This window comes from Mirounga angustirostris, unplaced genomic scaffold (genome assembly GCF_029215605.1).
Source record: "Mirounga angustirostris isolate CCGP_5_RB_7025 unplaced genomic scaffold, mMirAng1.0.hap1 SCAF_12, whole genome shotgun sequence".
Classification (NCBI taxonomy): Eukaryota; Metazoa; Chordata; class Mammalia; order Carnivora; family Phocidae; genus Mirounga; species Mirounga angustirostris.
Window position 1 is genome coordinate 57,692,621 of NW_026991720.1, and position 25,962 is coordinate 57,718,582.

The window sequence follows — 25,962 nt, forward strand, 5'->3', positions numbered from 1 at the left end:
TCTCACAAGATCCTTAACCGTGGCTATGTGTCTTTTGCCATTTACGGTTATTGTTTTACTCTGATGCTTTTGCAAACATGCTCCAGATAAAATGCTTCATCTTCGAACAGATTCATGGAAGAGAGCCTGACAAGTACTGTAAAATTGTAACAATGAACTGGGTAAGAATTTCTAAAACTCTAATGGAAAACTGATGGATTTATAAAGCTGTTAACCGAAGATGAAGCAAAACAAGAATTAACTACATAAGATGAATGAACTGATGAAAATATTACAATTTTTATGACTTCATTTAAAATATTGCTGGTTCTTCAGTGCTTTTCTTTCCAGCTTTAAAGTACAGCCTTTTTGATTCTCTTTTAAATTATCTGTAACTTCCTGTAATTCTGTAAAGTATCTTTGTAACCAAAGTTAAAGTATTTCTCTTTTTCTCCCTACCTGATCCTTCCAGAATTCAGAAACCCTTATTAAATATTCTTATTTTTCATGACAATATATATATTTGCATAAATTTGATAAGAGTCTGTTTTCCTTGTAACAAGACACAATTGGACAAGTCCTTGGCTTGGATTCTTAGCCTCAAGAGGCTTTTGAAAGTCCCATCTGAGAGTCCTTATGAAAAGTTCCAGCAAAGCAGATTTAAAAGTACCTACATGATCAATCACTATTCTTGTTGTATTTATGTAAGTACTCAGGCCAAGTTTATTGAAACTAGACTTAATTTGCAAACAAATCAGTGTTACTATGGTTATCTTTGGTAGAAATGGGGATGATTATAAAGAGAAGAAAAATCATGTTTCAGCAATACTCCTTTGTGGATGTCAGATTCTAGGGTTGTTAATTGTCTGTGAGGTTTTGTTTCCTACCTGTAAACTGGACTGAATCCTAAATTCTTAGGATTTCCTCTAATATTTGCCTAGAACTCTCCAAACTAACATTTGCAATTTTCTCCCAGTCTTTTGACTTGGAATTACTATAAAACTAAAACTGTCATTTTCCTGAAGTCAGGCAAGGTAGAGCTAGACAGCCTGATAAAAAAAAACTTTAGAGAAATTAGCAAACCAGCTTATGTGTGGACAATCTTCATGCCTGTTGCTATGTGGCCACTTAGTAAGATCACCAGAGACATTTATACCGCAAACTAGGGAAATCTGTCCGATGGTCACTGTCTGCCCTCACTCCATCTGAAGATGCTTTGAAATTTTCTGACATCTAGAAGTTTTCTCAACCGGTTGCTGTCCAAACTCAAACAGAACTTTTAATTTGTTCAAACTATTTTTTGTTTTTCTTTTGTTTCCATAGAAATGCATCTCATTAAAGTACCTGATTGCTCACATTGTATAGAAGCCTAATCTAGGTGAAAGTGCATCCACAACACCAGCCTTTGAAATAAAATATCCTCATATTCATTCTGTCCCAAGTAATCATGGGGATATATGATTGCTAATATATCATGTTGTGCCAGTGTAAAGAACATTTAAAAATCATAATTCATTTGAGTTATTTGATTGTTTAAATCTCGGTTCCTGGGAATCTCTGCTCTGGGGAATTTTTCAATCCTTGGCTGTTGATCTTACAGTCATCAGATTGACCTCTCTGGTGTGTTGTATACTCTCGGGGGTTTAAATGCCTGTAGGCAGCCACTCACCCAACAAATGGTACCCATCAGGATTGAACAACTGGATGAAATCAACAATAACCACATAAATGATGAAGACGGTAACTACATGGCCCTCCGGCCTGATGACTCAATGAATGGAAACAGCAAATATGTGACTCTTCAGCCTGGCTACATCCATGGTGCTAACCGAGAATAACGATTCATGCTGTTCTGGTTGGTCATATTCTCAGCCTGCCAAGAGGGGAGAATCGTTAAAATAAAAACAAATAGAGACAACGTTGAAAATTCCCTGAGCAGAAAAACCAGTGTGGTCTCACAAACAAAGCTTAATTTAGCATATTTTCCAAGACTAACGTGACCTGGGCCATTTCTTGCTGATGCCTCTGAAAATCAAAAGCGAAACTTAAACTGCTTCTCAAGGCTGATATAAGGTAACCTCTGACCGATTCCTATCATTTAAGAAAATTCTAATTATTATAACCAATCGCTGTGAAGAATAAACAGTCACTGATTCCTCACTATGCAGGCTGCTTTATACCAAAATAGCCCCAAGCCTCATTCCACGTTTTGGCTTGAATGCTCCTCCTTTGCAAACTGTCTTTTCGGTGTGTGCACGATAAAATTTCACTAATTGCCACTTCGGTGCTTCATGGGTTTCACTTTGGCTGTTTCTGAACTTTTGACAAGTAGCACTTCTCCCAGTTACCCAATGGAAGTGGCCTCTGGAAGGGTGAGACCCCAGAGGAATTGCCAGTTGGAAGGTGTCTATGCAGTCCTCACAGATGAGCGACAAGCCCGACCTTGAAAGGCAGCTGGCGGGGGGGATGCACCTCTGTGTCTGCCACATTTTGGGGAGAACTTGACAAAGTAATTTTAAAGCTCAACTGGAAGACTATGCAAACACGAAGAGCCAATGAATTTTGGAAAAAGGAGAATAATGTGAAGGGATTTGCTCTGTCAGGTATTAAAACATATTTTAAAAGCCTCAGTGATCCCTGGTAGTACTGTCATAGGGATAGATCGAAAGCTCAGTGACATAGATCTGAAGGCCAAAACAACGTCCTGCTCACCTAAATATTTAGTGCACGATTGTGGGACAGCAGTTTTGTTTTTTGAGATACTCGGAAGGTGAAGGCAATGATATAATTCGTGAATATCAGGGTATTGTCCTGTAGACTTGCTGATAATCGGGTTTCTAAAAAAAAAAAAAAAAACTTGGATAATTTCATGCTGATAAAAATGTCCATAAATGGAAGCAATTAGGTTGTTGATGTAAGATCTTCTGGGATGAGGACATAAACCCCAAATATGTAAGATCTAAACCCCAAAACTTTAAGACTCATAACAAAGCTGGAGGTGGACTGTTCACTCTGCTATGACAAGCCTCTGTGTGGAGGGTCACCAGCAGCTTTGAGTCCAGTGTGAAAACCAAGCAAAAGCACCTAAATCTAGTGCACCTGCTCCTGTTCTGTGGATCTTTGCATTTATGGATATTTTGCTAATTAAATCATAATTATGGTACGTGTGAAGTTGAGTAAAAATGTGAGGCTTACTCTCTTCTGATTAATCTGTAATTCTCCTGAAACTCTGAAATGTTAAGGGACAAAATCAGTGGGAAAGGTTTAGATGTTCAGTAGATTTTTTTTTTTTAATTTACTTAAAAATCATTATTTTTTTTCTGAGGGGTGCTTGGGTGGCTCAGTTGGTTGAGCATTCAACTCTTGGTTTCGGTTCAGGTCATGATCTCAAGGTGGTGGGATTGAGCCCTGACTCGGGCTCTGCCCTCAGTAGGGAATCTGCTTGAGATTCTCTCTCTCTCTCTCTGCCCCTCCCCCTGCTTGCATGGTCTCTCTCTCTGTCTCTGAAGTAAATAAATAAATCTTTAAAAAAATTTTTTTAAAGGGGGGAACATAACAAAAAAGATCACTACCTGCATCCTATCCCAAATAAACTTTTTATAATAAAGTCTGTGAATCACAAAGAATAAAATGTACATATATGTTTATCTGACCCTGGTGATAAGGAAAGCCTTTATAAGCTTTAAGATATAGACAGAAACCATAAAATAAATGAATTATATATGTGATCATGCCCCCACACACATAGATTAAATCTTATATGCAAAAATCATACATGATTGCCCAATGGAAGTGGCCTCTCAGCAGAGTCTAAGACAGAGATCCACATGTGGGTAGTTTATTGGGAAATGTGATCACAGATAGCTTGAGTGAGGGACAGAAGGAGGAATATAGGTCAGCAGAAACAGGCAATGCAGGGATACATAATCCAGTTTGCTACCCTCTGTGTGTTGGATTACTCAATCCCTAGAGATGTTCTGAGAAGACTCCAAATAGCCACTTGAAGGGAAAAGGAAAAAGTTCCACTGCCCTCAAACCTCGTTCATCAAAGGTGGCAGTAACCAGAGAATATTGATTCCTCCACATTTTCAGTTTGCAAAAATGAGTACCAGAACATTCCTGGGGGTATGCTACTATGAGGTCAGAGAGAGCCCAGAGCAGAAAGCAAGAGGTTTGGGGCAAGGGGTTTCAGGTGAATGCTCTCAGGCTACACCCAAGGGAAGCTGGGTGTAGCCAGCAGGGAACTGGACTCTGCCACAGCGGCTGGAACAAGGGATGAGGCTGGAGCCCGAGGAGGCGCACAGGAATGCTCAGGACAACGAGCAAGGAAAACCATCAGCACGATTAAATGGCAAACAAAATCTGAAAAAAATACTTTTTATTCATGATAAAGCATTAATAACTTCACAGGTGAAGACCTCTTACAACTAAATAGAAAGAATAAAGTAAATACAATTTAAAGATGAAGAGGCAAGGTATAAAGGAAGAAAAAATCTGATGCCAAACATGAAAAATGGTCCCGTTCATTGACAGTTTTAGAGATGAAAATGTGATATTTAAGACAGATAATTTTCACCTATTAAATTGGTAATTCAGTAAAAAATTATTCTTCTCAGGTTTAGATTGGATCGAAAGAAATGGGCATTTTCACATATGGTTGATGATTATCCAATAGAATATTTTTGAAAAGCGACTTGGCATTATTCACCAAAGTGCTAAAATGAGCACATACAATAATCAAGGAATCATTCTTTTTATTATACTTTCAGAACTTAAGCTAAATAAAAACATGGAATAATTTGCAGAATAATTAAAAATGGCCAATTAATAAATGAAAAGAGCACCAAATGCAGTAATGAGCAAAGAAATGAAAACACATAGTATTTCTTCCCCCATTAAATTTTAAAATACTCTTTATCAATTAAATATCTGGGATTTTAAAAATTGGCAATGCTAAAGGCTTTTAAAGGTGGAACTTCTGCACTGCAGGTAAGTTTGTACATGAAACTCTGAAAATAATTGGGCATCAGGTCCCAAACATCATGTAACCCATTTTAAGGAAACAATAAGAAATACAAATATTTATGCACAGAGATGTTTGCCTCAGTGTATTGAAATTATCAAAGGATTAGAGACAACTAAAAATTGTCTGTTTAAAATACAACTACACGCATGAACGTTAAGGATGAAATACTAGAGTTTCCCGGTTAAGTCAGGAACAGTGTAAGATTGCTCATTGTTGCTGCTTTAAGCACTGGTGGAAAGTTTTAATCAGAAGGATAAATACCGATATATGATGGGAAGAAATATAAAATATCGCAAAGACAGGAACAAAGTTATCATGATTGTCAGACGATGTGATTACCAGGAAATACTGAGTCAATGAAAAAAGTATTACACAGTATTAGTACTGTGGTCAGTTACAGGATCAATGATCAAATTCTGCAGCTTTTCAATGAACATTTAGAAAATATGATGGAAGAAACTCATTTCAACTGCGGTCTAAAACATAAAATAGGATTATGACAACACTTACAAAACACACAGAAGAAAACCCCAAAACCTGACATGAGGACAGAAATAAAGAGAATACATGGGCAAAAACTTAAAAAATAAAGGAGGTAGGAGGAAACTTTAGGAGGTGATGGAGAAGTTTACGGCCTTGACTGTAATGATAGTTTCACGGGGGTCAAGTTGTATACGTTACCTATGTACAGCTTTTTTTTTTTTTTATGTCAATCATACCTCAATAAAGTGGTTTTTTTTAAAGAAAATAATTTGTCTTTTTGAAGAAAAAGTACGCTGTTGGAATACCCTGACTCTGCCCTCCCTGCCCCTCTTCTGTCCCCAAGAGGAGAGCTATGATTTATACAGCAAATGTTTCTTCCAAATCGCTTCCACCTTGCCCCCCTCTTGGTCTCCTCTTCTCTCTCCAGTTCTCCGGTCCCCTTATTTCCCCCATTTCCCTGTCCTTTTCCATTTTTCCTCTTTAGTTTTTCTTTCTTTATGGGAGTCTGACCCACAGAGGTGATGGTTGAACCCTCAGTTTTGGCCCAGCCCTGTTTCCAAACCTGGCTTCTCTCCTCAGTCCTCCATTTGATTTGAGATGTGTTCACCCTATGCTAAATACTTCTGAATTTAAAATTCTTCTACAATCCCTCAGAGTTATCTATCTAGAACCCCAAGCCAGTCGGTGTCACTTTGCTCAAAATTTTTCTAGGGGTCCACACTGACTTTATTTTTTTTTTTTTTTAAGATTTTATTTATTTCACAGAGAGAGAGAGATCACAGAGGCAGAGGAAGAAGCAGATTCCCCAGTGAGCAGGGAGCCCCATGCAGGGCTCGACCCCAGGACCCTGAGATCGTGAAGGCAGAGGTTTAACCAACTAAGCCACCCAGGTGCCCCCACACTGACTTTAGAATAAGATTCAAACTCCCTAGGCTGACAAAATGTGGTTATTCATACTCTTGCAGTGCTTATTTCTCCTGCCTCTCTTCTAACTTGTCCGTGGGAGGCATTTCAAGCCAAGCAAGACAGTTTTCGTTTCTAAAGCATGCTGTGCTTTCTCTTACTGCCTGACCTTAGTGCACACATGATTTCTTCTGTCTAGAATACTGCATTTCACTTGCTTTTTCATTTGCCTGCTTCTATTTATCCTCAATACTTCACTCAGAATTCTATGTCCCCTGGGAATCTTCGTGGTCCTCACCACTGGCTTTGAGCTCTACTTCTCGTCTTTGATTCTCTCCTCCTCTGACCTAGCTCCATACTGTAATTATCCATTTGACTGTCTTTATCTTGTGCGGTGAGTTTAGGGGAGGTAGCTTCGTTCTATCACTGCAGGGCGAGCCACAGTCTCTCGTACATAATAAGCACTCGGTATGTGTTAGCTACGGTGGTAAATGAAGGGGAACAAAGAAAGCATATTAATCCCATGGGAGGGACAAAAACCTCATGCTTTTGGCATTGATAAGGAAAAATCAGTTTTTGGGTCGAACATGGGGAGGTTGGGCAATGAAGATGAGGATTTAAGATGCGAATTCTTGAAAGGCTGTAGGCCTTGTTTTGAATCATATGATGATTTCACTGGATCCAAGAGTGGTTTGGCAAGCAGTTGTTAAGGAACGCTGAAGCTGTGCCAACATTTCTGAGCTGATCTACTCCAGAGAGAATAAATTTTAAGGAACTGTAATTATCGTGTGCATTAGCCACCTTTAGAATTGGAAAGGTAAAATAGCACTGAAACAGCGCTGTAAATGACAACATTTACGTGCTTAAGGGTTGTCTTTAAAGGCTCTGTCTTATGAAGATTTGATCTGCAGGGATGCAAGCCTTTCAAGTGCCTCAGCCTCCGACTTGCATGGTATTCGGAGACAGTCACCCTAGGGCGTGGCCGCGCACAGTTGTATTTTGTTTTGCTCAACTCCTGAGGCTAGCCAGACTCCTGGGACTACCAAGTATGGCAACAAACCCAGCAGGACATTTAGATGGTCACTGAACAGCCTCCGATGTCCTGGCAGGAGTGGACTTTCCCCGGTCTGTTTCAAGTTCTTCTTTGGCTGTTTGACAGAGGAGCCTTGTCTCCCCAAGCACTGTCAGGCCAACAGCCCCCAACTGCTATATAAACAGGCTGCAGAATGAGGCCTGAAGGCAATATAAACTGTTAGTTTACATAATAAAATTCTAAGCCATAGACATTTTAAGGATCCTCTCTGTCTTTCCTTGTTGAAAGCAATTTTAATCAATGCTTCTTAATCAGAGAATAATGGTTAAATTGTTTCCATGAGCTTTTTAATTGACTTAATCTTTTGCCAACCTTAAACCCAGGCTAAAACCTTCAAAAAAGATTGCAAAAGTACCAATTAAAGGTAAAAAGCAATGGCAAACAAAAAATTAATGGTCATAATGCAGGCATGGCTTTTCCATAAAGAAATTGCTTTTTCTCTTCAAAATAAACTATTAAATCTTTTCTTTTCATATTATGTGTTCCAAACTATGCTTGATGTCAATGTGAAATCGGAGTGATATAATAGATCCTTAAAGTACTAAAGGCATGGTTTATTTTTGTTGGAATTATATTTTAAGAGAGCAAACAGATAACACAAAATTCCACATGTAACTAAGTCAAGATAAAAGAACACTATCTCAAATGGGAATTTTCTCTTTGACCAATGAAAAGGAACTATCCTCTTATGGATAAAAAGCCTCCAGAATTAAAATGCAACTTGAAAAATATCAAAATATATAAAATAGCTTGGTATTTTGGAAATTGCCAGTGTTTATGAAGATGGCATGAATTCCAGGGTAGGAGGTTAGATGTGGGAAAATATACATTAAATACATAAAAATATACATGCATTTCTTTATATTTTTAAATTGATTTAATTTAGAATCCTGGCCCTCATGTTCCTTTCTCTCCTTCCCTTGTGCCTCATCAAGGGCTTTGTAGAATTTCCTCCATAAGGCCAAGGCACTTGGGAAGTTCCTCTAGGCACTGATCATCCGCAGTCATTCCTCACTGGCTACTACCAAGGTATCCATGTCCAGGCTAATGCTCCCTTCAGGTCCAGAGGCTCTGGAATTACATACCCTCCTGGAAACTCTAAAGAAGGTGGTTCTCATGCCTTTCTGAAGACTAACCACCTGTCTGGTACACTGTCAGAGAGTAGAGCTTGTCTTCTGGTCTTTCGTGAAGCATACATACCCAACTCCACTCCTTCACTCCCAATTCTACCCCCTCCTCAACTGCCTGGATGAAGGAAAAGGGGAAAACAGGGACTAAATAATTGTTCAGAGCAAATATCCTGCCCATGTATAAAGGAGATCATCTAAAAACAATCTAAATATTTCATCAATAGAGAATTAATGTATAGTTTATGTCATATCCATTTAGCCCATCCAATGTTAGGGTTAAAAAGAAGGGGGCGAATCTGTATGCTCTGATATATGAAGATGTCCAACATAGGTCATTAGATATACAATGTAATTTGAGAAATGTATAGCATGGTTCAGTCCTTACGACAAAAGTTAAAAATATAGATTGCAAAAGTACATACATATGCATATACTTAAATGTGCTTGTAAATGCAAACAATGTTGGAAAACATCACAAGAAACTTTTGACTGTGATTATTTCTGGGCAGTGGGGTTGGAGGAGAAATGGAAAGAGGTGGATTTTATCCTACCTGATGAACTACTGACATTTTTTACAACATGCATGTGTCTTTTCAGAATTTTCTAACCCGTTTTTAAAAAGGTAGAAATCTGATGATGTGACTCTTTTCCATAATAGAATAATTTTTGTATTTGTTCAATACATCTTTCAATAAGGCTAAATATTACGAAGTAATCAGGTTAATTTTCTTGTTAATGGCATAAAAGCATTAGGAAGGTTACTTGTTCAGAAAATTTAAAAATGTAAAGCAGTATTCTCTTTCAAGTTTCATAAATTAAATAATATTCTGTGCTGAAATCTGCATATATTCTTTTCTCTACTTTAACACTTTATTATACTTTAAATAATTTTACTGATCTTAAACGCATTGCACTGTATATTAGCGTTGGAAATGTAAATCCCATGATTTTACTGTGATTAAAATCAATGTCTTTATATTATTTTAAATTGTAATACATAATTGTCAGTGACCCATCTCCCTCATGTTCAGAAAAGCTTCCTTTTCCCCCAATTGTCCTTTCCTTTGTTTCTTGTTATTTGTTAATTTAGTCTATATATTCAATAAAGGCTTCCAAGAACAGAATTTTGAATAATGGAAAGAAAATTTGCAGGAATGATTGGCATAAAGGCATTAAATCAAATGGTGAGCATGAAAAACTATGATAGAAGCATAAAATATGGGGCGCCTGGGTGGCTCAGTTGGTTAAGTGTCTGCCTTCAGCTCAGGTCATGATCCCAGGGTCCTGGGATCCAGCCCCACGTCGGGCTCCCTGCTCAGCGGGGAGCCTGCTTCTCCCTCTCCCTCTGCCCATCTGCTCCGCTTGTGCTCTCTCTCTCTTGCTCTATTTCAAATAAATAAATAAAATCTTTAAAAAAAAAAACGTAAGTAAGGAATGGCAAGAAAGGAGAGTAGCTGGCTCATGAAAGTGTTTGTTCTGAAAGTAAAAGGATCAACTAACATTTTAATTTATTAATGGATTGATTTATTTGAGAGCAATCGAGAGAGAACATGAGCATGATGGGGGCTAAGGGGCAGAGGGAGAGGGAGAAGCAGACTCCCCGCTGAGCAGGGGGCCCTGACACAGGGGTCAATCCCAGGACCCCAGAATCATGACCCAAGCCAAAAACGGACACCTAACCGACTGAGTCATCCAGGCACCCTATCGACTAACATTTTTATTTATTTTTTATTTATTTATTTTTTATTATGTTATGTTAATCACCATACATTACATCATTAGTTTTTGATATACTGTTCCATGATTCATTGTTTGCATATAACACCCAGTGCTCCATGCAGTCGTGTCTTCTTTAATACCCATCACCAGGCTAACCCATCCCCCTACCCCGTCCCCTCTAGAACCCTCACTTTGTTTCTCAGAATCCATAGTCTCTCATGGTTCGTCTCCCCCTCCAATTTCCCCCTGTCATTCTTCCTTTCCTGCTATCTTCTTCTTCTTCTTTTTTTTTTTTTAACATATAATATATTATTTGTTTCAGAGGTACAGGTCTGTGATTCAACAGTCTTACACAATTTACAGTGCTCACCATAATACATACCCCCCCAGTGTCTATCACCCAGCTACCCCCTCCCTCCCACCCCCCAGCACTCCAGTAACCCTCAGTTTGTTTCCTGAGATTAAGAATTCCTCATATCAGTGAGGTCATATGATACATGTCTTTCTCTGATTGACTTATTTCGCTCAGCATAATACCCTCCAGTTCCATCCATGTCGTTGCAAATGGCAAGATTTCATTTTTTTTTAAGATTTTATTTATTTATTTGAGAGAGAGAGAATGAGAGAGAGCAAGCACATGAGAGGGGGGAGGGTCAGAGGGAGAAGCAGACTCCCTGCCGAGCAGGGAGCCCGATGCGGGACTCGATCCAGGGACTCCAGGATCATGACCTGAGCCGAAGGCAGTCGCTTAACCAACTGAGCCACCCAGGCGCCCAAGATTTCATTTCTTTTGATGGCTGCATAATATTTCATTGTATATATATATACCACTTCTTCTTTATCTTGGCTCTTTCCACAGTTTGGCTATTGTGGACATTGCTACTATAAACATCGGGGTGCACGTACCCCTTCGGATCCTTACATTTGTATCTTTGGGGTAAATACCCAGTAGTTCAGTTGCTGGGTCGTATGGTAGCTCTGTTTTCAACTTTTTGAGGAACCTCCCTACTGTTTTCAAGAGTGGCTGCACCAGTTTGCATTCCCACCAACACTGTAGGAGGGTTCCCCTTTCTCCGCATCCCCGCCAACATCTGTTGTTTCCTGACTTAATTTTAGTCATTCTGACTGGTGTGAGGTGGTTATCTCATTGAGGTTTTGATTTGGATTTCCCTGATGCCGAGTGATGTTGAGCACTTTTTCGTGTGTCTGTTGTCCATTTGGATGTCTTCTTTGGAAAAATGTCTGTTCATGTCTTCTGCCCATTTCTTGATTGGATTCTTTGTTCTTTGGGTGTTGAGTTTGATGAGTTCTTTATAGATTTTGGATAGTAGCCCTTTATCTGATATGTCATTTGCAAATATCTTCTCCCATTCTGTCGGTTGTCTTTGGTTTTGTTGACTCTTTTGCTGTGCAAAAGCTTTTTATCTTGATGAAGTCCCAATAGTTCATTTTTGCCCTTGCTTCCCTTGCCTAAATGAGATGTTCAGATATGCATTTTAAAAATATCCTGCTGGATCTTTTTGTGGAGAGTACATTTTAATGTGATAAGAATGGAAGACGAGAGATCAGTGAAGAAGTAGCCCAGACAAATAACGATGAAAGCTTGAACTAAGCCCAATGACTATCTAGGCAATAAAAAAGGGATATTGAGAGATGTTTATTATTTATGGTTTCACATAAAACATAAGGCTTATGTTTTATAAATTTGTAGAAATATATCTACACAGTAGTTCATACTACTTGGGAATTACTAAAATTAGGGTATTAGATTTAAAAAAAACCTAGGGGCAGGATGAGATGACAGTGGATATGTAAATGAAAGTCTTAGTGTTACCTGATAAAGGGTTTCTAAACCAAGTTCTATCATTATACTCTAAGAAAGCATCCTACTGAATTTGCTGTCAGTCCCCAGACAGATTTCTTGAGCTCTGATTCTAGTTGTCTTTTAGACGATTTCTCTCGGCTTCCCACCAGCACCCTAATGTCATCTTAACCCAGTCTAAACTCATTATTAAACTCTGAATTTTTCAATCCTGGTTCCCCTGACACCTCAGTCTTCCTAGTCACCCAGCTTTAAGACTTTGTTTTCACCTTTGTCTTCATTTCCAACCACTTGCAAACCTACCTCCTCAGTGTCTCTAACCTCTGTCCTAGCCTTTCCTCTTTCCTTCAAGTTTAGGATTTTATTATTTTTCACCTGAGTTCTTGAAATAATGTGCCCCCTTCCTGTGGGCCAGTGTAACTCCACCTAACCCATTTCCTATATTGCAGCTAGATTCAGTGTCCTGAAACGGTGTTGGTCTTGGCCTTCCCGTGCTTAAAATCTGTCAGGGCTAGTGGACATTTCAGTTAATGAGATCACTTGGGAAAACTCTTTGTTATTATTTACTAAAGTTGAATATACAACATCCTCAATCTCATCCATTTCACGACCAGATTTATATCTAACAAAATGTATATCTATAGATGCATCAAAAGACAGGTACAAGAATGTTTATAGCAGCTTTATTCTTAATAGTCACAAGCTAGAATCAATCCAGTCTAGACTGGATAAATAAATTGTGGATCTCTATGTGATGCAATAGTATACAACAATGACAAAAGTCATTTTTATATCAAATTCTAAAACAGACAAAATTTATAACTGGTGTCAGAAATCAGAACAGTCATTTATTTTAGTAAGGAGGAAGGACGTGGTTACTAGGAAAGGGGACAGGAGGGGGACTTCTGGGTACTGGAAATTTTTTGTCACTTTACCTGGGTAAGTGTTACATGGTGTTTTTATTTTATGAAAATAAATATAAACACACACATACACATACACATCCTTCAATGGCTCTCCATTGTCTACCAAATTATATCCAAACCTCCAAACCTGCAAAGCAGGATTGTAGTCAATGACATGCTCCAATCTCCCTTTCTAATCAACGTAGTCACGCTCGTTTCCCATGTAGTCACACTTGTTTTCCATGTTCCCTACCACATACCCTTGGTTCCAGCTACATGGTAGTGGCACGGACCCTACACCACAGCTTCCATCTGTACGTAACTTAGAAGCAGATTACCTCATTAAAAATATCAGAATTGGAAAAAAATTAAAAATTAAATTAAAAAATATATCAGAATTGAAATCAGAAATTTCTGCAGCACCTTAATTTCCCAGAAAAGCCTGTAGTGGTGTTTGGCCAATTTCTCTACTACATTCTTTTTGTTCTCCAGTTTTCTGACATATCAGGGAGCTACAAACTATTAAGTCTCTGCTAGTGATGGAAGGACCTAACATATTTAGGCTTGGCCAGGAGGCCCGTTGGTACCTGAATAAGAGATTCCCCAGGAAAGAGTGAAGCCAGACTGTGTGTTGCCAGGGCTAGGAGCCTGACATGGCTGTGGAATGCTCCTGAGGTTGGTGGACAACAATCAAAAGCACAGTGATTAAAGTATTTTGCCTAAATCTGGGTCAACACTGATATCTGTGAGAATCAGATATGGCTGCCAAAATTTCTAGTGAGCAATGATTTCATTATAGGTAGTAATTGTCATGTCCATCTCTGTGGAACAAAGCATTAATCAGTCACTGGAAGACACCAAGAATATCCAGGCCCTAGGGAGAAATAAATACAGGAAAAGAAAATGGGTTCAGGTTTTGGCCAACTGAGCTAAGGTTTACGGCCCGGCTGCCATCAGACTGTGCAGACTGGAAGAATCTGGAGCAGAGTCCTAGTTAAACAGATTAGGCAACTGTAATGGAGACTATGGGGACAGGGCACAGGTATATTCTAGAGCACTGCATCTCAAACGTTGGCGTGTACAACAGTGACTAGGAGAGTTTGTTAGAACACAGGTTCCTGGGTTCTACGCCAGAAGATTCTGACTCAGGGTCTGAGGTCAGGCCCAGAATTTGCATATCTAACAAGCTGCCAGGTAAAATATGGTTTTAGAACAACTATCAAGCTAGTGGAACAAAACTAATTCTAGCTCCCACTACTGGGGACAGCTTATTTAATAGGCTACCAACTTTGGTCACACTGAGTTTAGGGACTTGCGTGAGCAGAACGCACAGTGAGGACACTGGTTCTGACCGTGGGAGGTAGCAAAGGCCGGTGGAAAGGACAACTTACTACTCTCCCTAGTTTGTACAATCATATGGAAGCCCTGACTGTCTTCACCTGCTCCCTAGAGCTTGCATGGGAGGTTTTCCTTAATAGTAGCTTGCTGGCATTTTTAGGAAGTTTACTGGAGAATTTGCCTAGACCAGTAGTTTATAACCCAGGCCTGTTTTGCACACCAGGGGTACATTTGGCAATGTCTGAAGCTACTTCTGTTGTTCACAATTAGGTGAGGGAGGTGCAATTGGTGTCTGATGGATAGAGCCCAGGGATGCTGCTGAACACGCTACAATGTACAGGATAATTCCCATAACAAACAATTATCTGGCCCAATATGTCCATAGTGCCAGGATTGAGAACTCCATCTAGAAATACATCCACTGGAGTTGGAATTTCCACTTGGGTTTTATTTCAGGTGACACTGGGCATTATATCAATAGATGTTGTCTATGTTGGGGCAGCTTATAACAGCAACAAAAACACATTTATTTTACAAATAAAACCAAAAAGCATTTAAGCAAAATAAAAATAAAGAGACAACTAATAAAGGTGATGAGGGAGGAAGAAAATTGTACAGAAGGATCAGGTTAAGGGAAATTCCTTTAGTGGACTTCTAAACAGGAACTTTTGGGGAAAGGAAGACAGCAAGCTCCATTCAGCTTTGCAGACCCTGGCGTACCCTGTCGTTGACAAATACTGGGCTCAACACATAATGCTATGAAATGAATAAAAGATGTTAATCCATCCTCTTTTTAAAGACTTTTATGCTTGAGGATTCTATAGTAGTTTTCTTTTTCTTCTGAACTAATGATGGTCAATTACTTTGCGAGTTAACAAGCTCTATCTTATTAACTGGAACTCTCTGAACATAGTTTAAATCCACAGAGGACCAGATATAGGTCATTGTTGCATTCAATAAATAAAAATTTATTCTGGTTCTTCCCCTGTCAGAGATTAAAAAAACAGTTGGTCAGGCTAATTATTTTTAAGCAAAAAACATTTACACATTTTTTATTATTTATTTAATCAAGCTAAACAATCTCCTTCCTTTTAACTTTTGTTCTCCACCTTAAATTGAGTTAATTGTATTTGTTGGGGACTTCTCTAATCTTTCCAAACTCTTTTAAATTCAAAGACTCTCATGAGAAACAGTACTCTTAAACCATATTCAGTGACTATTTTTTCCACATTTCTTTTTTTCTTTAAAGATTTTTAAATTTTATTTATTTGACAGAGAGAGAGAGAGAGAGACAGCTAGAGAGGGAACACAAGCAGGGGGAGTGGGAGAGGGAGAAGCAGGCTCCCGGCCGAGCAGGGAGCCCGATGCGGGACTTGATCCCAGGACCCTGGGATCATGACCCGAGCTGAAGGCAGACGCTTAACGACTGAGCCACCCAGGTGCCCCTTTTTTCCACATTTCTTCTGGGCCAGGTTTTGTGCTAGACATTTTCATGTTTTTTATTCCTGAGTGAGGTAGGTAAGTTTGGTCATGTTTCACACATGAAGCAACCAACTTAGACAGTTTCATGAACTATAACCAAGTTCAAAGAGATTATAAAGAGCAGAAATAATATTCAAATTTAGATTTTCTGATTCTAATGCTAGGGCTCACATGATCAACAATACTATGTAGAACATCAAAATTACTTTCCAGCTTTTGCCCATCAGACCAATAGTAGTAATTCTATATTGTTATTTGATAGTTAATAACAGACTATATTGATGACTCAGCTGAGGACTGGAAAATAGGTTTCAAAACCCCAAGAACGGAAGTTGCCCAGTCACCACATTGAATGGTTTCACATCTAAAGCTTCCAAGGCTCTAACATTATTCACAAAATTAATAGTTTAATTACTATAGCTTCATTTTATTTATTTATTTTTAAAGATTTTATTTATTTATTTATTTGAGAGAGAGAGAGAGAAACAGCATGAGAGGGGATAGGGTCAGAGGGAGAAGCAGGCTCCCTGCTGAGCCGGGAGCCCGACGTGGGACTTGATCCCAGGACTCCGGGATCATGACCTGAGCTGAAGGCAGTCGCTTAACCAACTGAGCCACCCAGGCGCCCCTATAGCTTCATTTTAAACAGATAATATTGTATCATCTATGGATGTGTAACAAATTACCCCCAAACTTAGTTTAAACAACATTTATTATCTCATAGTTTCTGTGAATGCCTCTGGCTTAAAGACTTTCGTAACATCACAGGGCCTAAGCCAGGGCTGCAGCTTCACCCGAAAGACTGACTGTGAGATTTGCTTTCAAACTCACCCATGCGGTTGTTGATAGAATTCAGGTCCTCACAGTTTCTTTGGCTGAAAGCTTCATTCCCTTGTTGGTAAGAGACATACATTCCTTGCCCCCTGTGCCAACTCTCCACAGGAAAGCTTACATCATGGTAGTTGGGTCCTAGCAGAGCAAGTGAGAGAGCTAGAGCCGGTAAGGAAGCCTGAAGTCATAGTCCTTTGGTAACCTAATCATAGAATTCACATCTCATTACTATATTATATTCATTAGCGGTTAGTCACTAGGTGCAATGCACACTCAGAGAGCAGGTTGCTTCAGGGATGTAAATACCATAAATAGAAGATTATTAGGGGCCATCTTTATGATTGCCTAGCACAAATATTAACCAGTGTCTGAGTACGTGAAAGGATAGTTTTTTCTATTTTTCTTGAACAACTAATTTATCCACTTATTCAACACTATTCATAAGATAAGAATCATTCTTGTATCACCAGGCTTTCAAAGCCATCAGACAACTAGCCACTCTGACACAATGGATGGGCTGATGACTCTAGACTTGAGGAGGTAGACGGCAAGGGAGTTTCCTTGGTTCTAGTTCTATCGAAAGTGAGATTTGAAGGAAAGACATATATTAGCCAATGAAGAAGGGAATGAGGAAAGTGTTAGAGAAAGATTTTCCAAGCAGAAGGAAAAACATGTACATACAGAGTTTTTGAGATGAAAAAGAACATAGTTTGTTCAGGGGAATACTTTCTTAATCGATTATATCAAATATTTCTACCCATAATCTTAGAGTTTGTGGTTATTCCTAATGAAATAGTTCTAAACTGGACAGAAGAACTGTTAGATATCAAATTTATGATTATTTCTATTTTATCAAAGTAGTTTTTTAATTTGGTCCCCAGGGATGTATTGGACCTAAGAGCTCAGAATGTTTCCTATCCACATGCACCAACTATATTACCCTCATCCCTAATTTGCTTCCACCTGAGGTATTATCAGGCAGAATACTAGGCTCAGATTTAACAATTATAAATAAATTCAGTCAAACTGATTAACCCACCACAATAAACTGCAAATCAAAGTATCTTCTCCTTCACACACACACACACACACACACACACACACACACACACACTAGTAATGGGGAAGAGATTAGATTACTTTGACCCCCTTACTTCCTCTAGGCATTAGGTCTACTGGTCAACAGTTAATATTACCATACTTCATGTAGTTAATATCAAGTACCCTGATAAGTAGTATAAAAACTTCTTCTGTTAATATTTTAGAAGGCTGCCTGTTGTATAATCTCCATGTGTATGCAATAAACTGATATATTATTTTTCAGAAAGGATGTTAGAATAAATGACTACATATAACGTTAGGATAGGGATCTGACTGTTATTAAGCCATACACATTAAATTGAATTGTTTTACTTTAGTTTTTAAAATTTTGATTATGTAGAATTTTGAGTATACACAGGAGTAATCAATAGAATATCCACCATCCAGTCCTAACAACCATTAACCCTAACAACCACTGTTTTTTTTAATCTACTGGGAAAATGTGGAAAGTATTTAAATATTGTGTACAATGCATATGCTCTCTACAGTATTTTGTTTCAATTAAAAATTCAGCTGCAGAGACTCATACGTATGTGTGCAAAGTCTGGCATTTTGCATATCAAACTTAATAACTACATTTTAAACCAGTCTTGCCTCACCCACACTTCTAACTAATCCCCTCCCAAATTATTTTTGAAGTTTATTCCAGACATCATATCATTTCATCGAGGAATATTTCAGTATCTACCTCTAAAAGACAAGTAGTTGACTTTAAATAACAAAACCATAAAAATACTTTTCTTCTAAAAAACCCTCGTAATTTCTTAGTGTTATTAAATAGTCTTTTATTCTTAATTTTATTTTCTTTTTAGAGTGAGATAGATGGATAGATAATCGGTAGTTCTCCACTAGGGTGATTTTGGCCTGCGGGGGGATAGTTGGCAAAGGCTGGAGACATTTTTTTGTTACAATGGAGGGGGTGGGGCTATGCTAATGGCATCCAGAGGGTAGAAGCCAGGTGTGCGGCTAAACTCACAGAGCAGCACCCCACAACAAAGAATTATCTATTCCTCATTGTCAATAGTGCCACTTGGCAACATGGATAGGCAAGTAATAGGTCGGTAGAGAGAGAGAGAAGTAGAGAGATAAGATAGCTGTTAAAAGTTTATAAAGGATAGAGATACAAAATATCCATCTATGAGGTCATTTTTGTAACCACACAAAGGGCAAAAATAGATCTAAAACTGCAAAGAGGGTTCAGAATGTGTAATTATTCCAGTCAAAATGTCCCATAAATCAGATGAAATTTCATGGTTTTTTTTTTTTTTTTTTTTAAGGAATGGAGAATCGCAGTGTAAATGGCACATCTGTTGCAGGTGTGGATAAAGAAGTTCAGGAAAGTATTCATTTCTTCTGTGGGCAGCGGAGTCAAAGGAAGCAATGAACAAAATGCTTAGTAAATACAGGTAGAACGTGTGTTATGCAGCACGTGCAAAACCTAGCAAAAATTATTTTGAATTTGCTAAGCCGTAATCTGTCAGAAATGGCTTTTCTCATGCAAAATCATGCTATGAATGTTCATGATTGTGAGATATTTTTCCAGATGAAAATTGATGGTAGCTACTTTAATGCAGAAAGAGCTATGCTCATTATTCTCCACACAGAACCCCTGGCAATAATTTACCTAGCAGAGCCGCAGCTCATGCAGATCAAAGCTGCATTATTTAAGTGTGTCCAGGGGGCAGATTTGAGCTCCGTGTGCCTTATACTTTAAAGGGAAAGAAATATATATTGGTTTGCTTCTTGAGAAACAAAATATGTTTAATAGGTGCTTCGTGCAAGTCCCACAAAACTCAAACGAATTCCTCCTATTATGTGGGACGAAACCGCTCCTACCCTCAATACTGTAAAATCTGAGGGGAGTACAGAACAACTGTGGGAATGTAAATCTCTTCAAATGAACAGCAGTGCATTCTCATTTAGATTAAACCCGAATGTGAACTAGATTCAGGAGAGGAAATGGCAGAGAGGGAGATACTCTGGAGTTGCTATAGAATGTGCCTGGCTGCTTTCGCTCCCAGAAACTGATGAAGCCCAACTCTGAAATTTCAGGCAATTTGTATACCAAGCTCCTCCTTTTCTGTAGTCTTCTCTTCCATTGGTAAAATTCTTTTGCAGGGTCATGTAGGGATCCCACCCCTTCTCTGTGTTTTCACTCTGAAGCTCTATACAACTTTACACCTGAATGAACGCCAAATCTCACTGGATATATAAAGGGGACCTTGAGGAGGAATTTCACAGTTACAGTGCAGAAGAAGCAGAAGGAAAGGAATTAACCAGCTCTCCAGCCAAGCAAATCCTCTCCTCACCATGCTTCCTCCTGCCATTCATTTCTATCTCATTCCCCTTGCATGCATCCTAATGAAAAGCTGTTTGGCTTTTAAAAATGATGCCACAGAAATCCTTTATTCACATGTGGTTAAACCTGTTCCAGCTGGTTCCAACACCAGCAGCAACAGCACGATGAATCAAGCCAGAAATGGAGGCAGGCATTTCAGTAACACTGGACTGGATCGGAACAGTAAGTGCATTTTACTTGCCTGGATTTGGGGGGTTTTTTTCTTTTTATGGTAGCATTAGCTCACATTCCTATAGAATTGTTTCATTGCTAACTAACCTGAACCATGTATATTTTGCTAAACAATCTGGGAGTAATCTACTGCATGTGTGGATTGGCATTCTTCTCTACAAAGTTAATATAACTGAAACAGTGGTTTGATAATGCAGGCGTGGACTTAAGTTCTATCAAGCATCCAAAAAAGAAAATGTTTCTAGGAATTAAACTGTCGCTTTTTAAAAATCGTGCAAAATGAGAATTTTTTTGAAAAAGTGTTGTTCTGGATAGTTGAAACTCAGGTTGGTTTCTGTGTATTTCAGGACATGTGCAATTGTGGTAAAGTGTATAAACATAACTAAGCAAAGTATGTATAGGAAATCACAGGCTTTCTGGAAAAAAAAAATGGTTCACACAGATTTCTAAAATATGTCCACTGAAATAGTTGAGAGTTTTGATGATGATCAGTGTAAAAGAGAGATGTATCTAAAAATACTGGAGAATCATATTTTTCCGCGATAATTTCTTACTAACCAGTTCAAGATTTGGGTAATTGTGTATTTCTGTGAAAGACTGGGGAAACTTCTGTGACTTTAGTTTTAAAATAATAACAGGACAATACTATTTTGTACAGCAAGTATTTGTTTTCTCTTCTGTTTGCTTAAGTGACACACTAATGAACCACTAGTTGGAGGGATTCAAATTTCTTCTCCTAACTTTTGCTTCACTTCTTTCCTTCAAGAAAAGTTCCCATGCTAGCAATCAGGTTTTAAGAGAGGCACAGAGAAACAGTGCGCAGGAAATCTGACCCACGTCTTTTGCTCCATCTCAACTCCATTCAACTGCTAAAAGTAGTTTTGACCTTGAAAAAGGCAAAGCAAATATGACTATTAATGTCTTCCTGAGAAAACCAAGGTGTTTTGACTTTCGTGAAGAGAGTTGCTTTTAGGTACACAGGAAGGATCTGCTTATTATTAGATTACCGAGCAATGGAGTGGGTATTCATTGTCAATGAGCTGTCACTGCAAAAAAGCCGAGTCCCTGTGTACACGGGGAACAAAAAGCTAGGCAAGTCAAAATCATCTCTGGCTGTTTCCAGGTGCATTCCTAAGGCAGATGTAGGAAGGGAAGCTGGAATCAGTCACACAGGCAGAGCACACTGACCAGCCAACCAGTTTGCTCTTTCATTTTACTCCCGCACTGTGTACGGATGTGTGTGTAGCTACATAAATTGTCTTACAACTACTGCATCCCTTTAGGCTACATCTCTCACCTCCGAAGTACTGAGGCAGAGAGACAAAGTACAACTCCTAAGTCAGTATCTCCTTCAAATTAGCTTTCAGTTTTCCACTTCAGGGCAAGGCCACTTCAATGATCCTTAGAGTTTTTATCTTTCGAATTTGGGCAGTCTGTACTTATAAACATTCTTTCTGGTTAACAAGCTTTGATTTCTTTTCAAGTTTGTTATGGACCATTCTCCTCGAGTTTAGATAACAAAGCAATGGAGAGGAAAACTCAAATATCTCAAGATTAATTTTTGCTTTAATTACATAAGGCACGTAACCAGAAACAGCTAATTAGAGAACATACTTACCAAATTCAAATAACTAAACAAAAAGTTTGCCATGACCAATGTTCAGGAAACGAACACACCATGGTTCCTTTTGCAGTTGTAAATCAGACATGTTAGGCATTTTTCTGCCATAAAATTCATGGAAATGTAGCCAAGTTGTTATGGCAACCATACGTTCCTGATTTGGGAGCTTTTATATTCTTCAAATTTTGAGTTGTAGTGACATTTTGCATTTCAAACATTTTAATATTTGTTTTTAAAAGATAGCTTGGGAATTTATGTTTAAAATGTAGTTATTAAGTTTGATATGCAAAATGTCAGACTTTGTACACATACGTATGTATGAGTCTCTGCAGCTGAATTTTTAATTGAAACAAAATATTGTAGAGAGCATATGCATTGTACACAATATTTAAATACTTTCCACATTTTCCCAGTAGATTAAAAAAAACTAATTAAAAGCACTTGCAAATATTAACTGATACGACCTGTGAGAAAAAGAACATTATGCTCTTTTTTAGTTTACTGAAGAATGAATATTTTACACAAGCGTAAGAACTGCTTAACCCCTGCTGGGGAGTAAGTCTAAAAAAAATGGGATTTTCGAAAACTTTAGCAAGCAGTTAGCTAATGTTATCCATGAAAACAGAAATCAGGCCTCGTTCATTTTGTTTCAAAAGATGTATAGCCATGTAAACTGATAATTTTCATGAAAGTATCTCTATAATCTATCCAGGCAGACTTTTGCGTTGTGAAAATAAAATAGGGGTTTGCTTTCTATTTAACAGTTTGCTATCATTTGGATACAATTTTTGTCATTGCAGATTACTTTTTTTTTTTTTTTAAGTGTTCATTTGCTTCTTGTCTTCAATGCACATTCTTTTCTGTTTCCTGCAGCTCGAGTTCAAGTGGGTTGCCGGGAACTGCGTTCCACCAAATACATCTCTGATGGCCAGTGCACCAGCATCAGCCCTCTGAAAGAGCTGGTGTGTGCTGGCGAGTGCTTGCCCCTGCCCGTGCTCCCCAACTGGATTGGAGGAGGCTATGGAACAAAGTACTGGAGCAGGAGGAGCTCCCAGGAATGGAGGTGTGTCAATGACAAAACGCGTACCCAGAGAATCCAGCTGCAGTGCCAAGATGGCAGCACGCGCACCTACAAAATCACAGTGGTCACCGCCTGCAAATGCAAGAGGTACACTCGGCAGCACAACGAGTCCAGTCACAACTTTGAGAGCATGTCGCCTGCCAAGCCAGCCCAGCACCACAGAGAGCGGAAAAGAGCCAGCAAATCCAGCAAGCACAGCCTGAGTTAGGACTCAGACTCTCCAAACCAGACTGACTCGTAACCATCTGCTTTACAGATTCGATTGCTTGGAAGACTCGAGCCTGCCATTGCTATTCTGTTACTTGAAAATATATGCTTTCTGCTTTGATCAAACCCACCAAGCTGTCCTAAGTATCAGGACCTTCTTTGGGAATAGCTTTTCCTTTTCCAGTTTTTCAAGATGTATGCATATCCAAGAGGGCGATTTGCATTTAAATCCCAGACAACCTGTAGTTTTAATTCCCCATGGTTCTCGAAAGACTGGTGGTACTGTATACATCACTGAATCATTACTTTTTAAAACAGAAAAGGGCTTCTTGTTTACCCTCCACTCCCCAACCCATCCCCACTCCCATCCCCCAAAAACCCCTTCAAAATTAAAAAGTTAAAAAAAAAATAGTTGCCACGAATCTTCACAGTAACACTTCAGAAAGGTGCTTTTTTTTTTTTTTTTTTTTTTTTGGTAATCTTCATGGGAACAGTTTAGCAGCCATGAGTGATCTCCTTTGAAAGAGGGCAAGATATTGTGACATTTCACTTTAAAAATCAGCCCTGTAGCTTTTGACAGTCTCATAGTATGAAATTATACCCTGCATGCTGACCCTTGCTTAGAATGGAATGCCAGAAATGCATGGCAGCAGCTAATAAGTAAAACTGATGAACTATTTATTTGTCAATGTTATTATTTAATGAGCTTTCACATGTGATTTTTTTCAAAATGTTAATTTTTTATGTTTTGAAGCTTTTTCATGTACCTAAATATTTTCCTGTATGATTTGTGGTTGATCTAGAAATATGAGAATACATGTTGTAGATATGTAAAATAAATATTTTAGTCTCCTTATTACATATATGTGACATCATGAACTTTATCAATAGTATGGATCTTTTTAAATCAATAAGATGCTTTGTAAAGCTGAAATATGTAATACTTTTTTTGTTTAATCCGTGCAATCAGAAGGTGATTTAACCTTCAATTCCATCAGTTTCTTTTAACAAAAATAAACACCGCTAAAAGCTATTGTCCTTGCCTTTAACATGTATGGAAAAGGTACATGTTTACAAAAATTAGAATATATGTAGCAGGGTAACTGATTTTTTTGATAAGTCACATTTCAGTTTTTTTTTTTTAAAGATTTTATTTATTTATTTGAGAGAGAGAGAATGAGAGACAGAGAGCATGAGAGGGAGGAGGGTCAGAGGGAGAAGCAGACTCCCTGCCGAGCAGGGAGCCCGATGCGGGACTCAATCCCGGGACTCCAGGATCATGACCTGAGCCGAAGGCAGTCACTTAACCAACTGAGCCACCCAGGTGCCCCACATTTCAGTTTTGACAGAAAGTTCTGCAGTAAGAGGGGAGAGAGAGGAAGAGAGACAATCTTTTCAGCAAAGGGATGATTTAAAAAGTTAAGTGGCAATCCAGCAGTGAGTTGTAATGAGAATATCATATTTATATACACCCATGATGCCAGGTCTGCTGCCCATTACAATCACCTGGAGGAGATAGTTTAAGACCCAATGTCCAGGCTGTCATCCAAATTACGTCATAATTTCTGGTGGTAGAAATCAGATATCAGCAGTTTTTAAGGTTTTCCAGGTGATCCCAACATGCAGCTAAGTTTGAGAAAAGAATTGAACTATTGATTTATCTTCCAGCCTTACTAGCTAGATCTTAAACTATATCATATTATATCATCATATTAATATTTGAGACATTCATGATAATATATCATAGGTTGAATATACCAAAAATATATTGTCCCATATGTCTATTTCTGTCGCTTATCATTGCTCCATATAGGATATTTAACATAATAGAAATTTAAGACACTTTAGTCATTTCTTCCATCTCAACTAGATAGCACCTTTAGTGGATGGCCTTAGAGTTAATCTTAAAAAATTGTGTTCCAAAATCTGAGGCATAAAAAGGACTTGACCTGACAATAGCTTTTCACAATCAAGACTATGTTGCTGCCCTTTCATAAGAAAACATCCAAACAAAAGTTTTGGTGATAATATGCTAAAATCATCACTGATTTAATTGCTAATCATGAATTGGTAAATGAAAGTACTAGAAAAAATAAAATGGAATAAAAGAAGATTATAAGTAAGACTTCTGTAGTCTCTGCAAGTCAAGAATTGGATCTATTTCTCATGGTCACATTCAATTTACTAATCTGTTTTGGGCCTTGTTACATTGATGATGCATTCATTGCATGGTATTTGACATCAAATGAGAGGAAAAGGTCAGCAATCAATAAGAAAGGCCTAGGATACAATCAGGCTTCCAGAGAAGTGCAAATTAAAAGTCAACAGAAAGAGTAGCTTTATAGTTATTATTTTAAAATGCTAAAAAGCACTTGCATCTGAATTGCTGATTATATTTCAGGTTTTTTTTTTCCCTCTGGTTAACTCACATATTCCCATCTAATTAAACTCTGCATAATTGTCTTCTCACCTTAGTAACTATCATTTCAAAATGGTGAATTGTGATAATTTTAGCAGAGTCTGACCTCCAGTTCACATTCATAATATCTATTCATAAAGGATTTGTTACCAAATTTATTTTTGCCACTATGAATAAAGTACTTTTTCAAGAGGCTCAATAAATAGTAGATATTAATATTGATATCTATACATGCATTAGAGGTGTAGATAGATGTCAATAACAAGAATGAAAGGAAAATTAATAGCACATA

General features: G+C 38.2%; 1 protein-coding gene across 1 annotated transcript in view; it reads left to right on the forward strand.

Annotated features, from left to right (window-relative positions):
- The window catches only part of SOSTDC1 (sclerostin domain containing 1), a 91,582-nt gene extending 67,304 nt beyond the window's left edge, over positions 1–24,278 (forward strand). The window contains exons 4-5 of the mRNA XM_045865135.3: positions 19,090–20,333; positions 22,837–24,278. Coding sequence (XP_045721091.1) covers positions 20,123–20,333; positions 22,837–23,252 — 627 coding nt within the window. The 5' untranslated portion in view covers positions 19,090–20,122 and the 3' untranslated portion in view covers positions 23,253–24,278. The remainder of the gene's footprint in view (positions 1–19,089; positions 20,334–22,836) is intronic.
- The last annotated feature ends 1,684 nt before the right edge of the window (positions 24,279–25,962 follow it).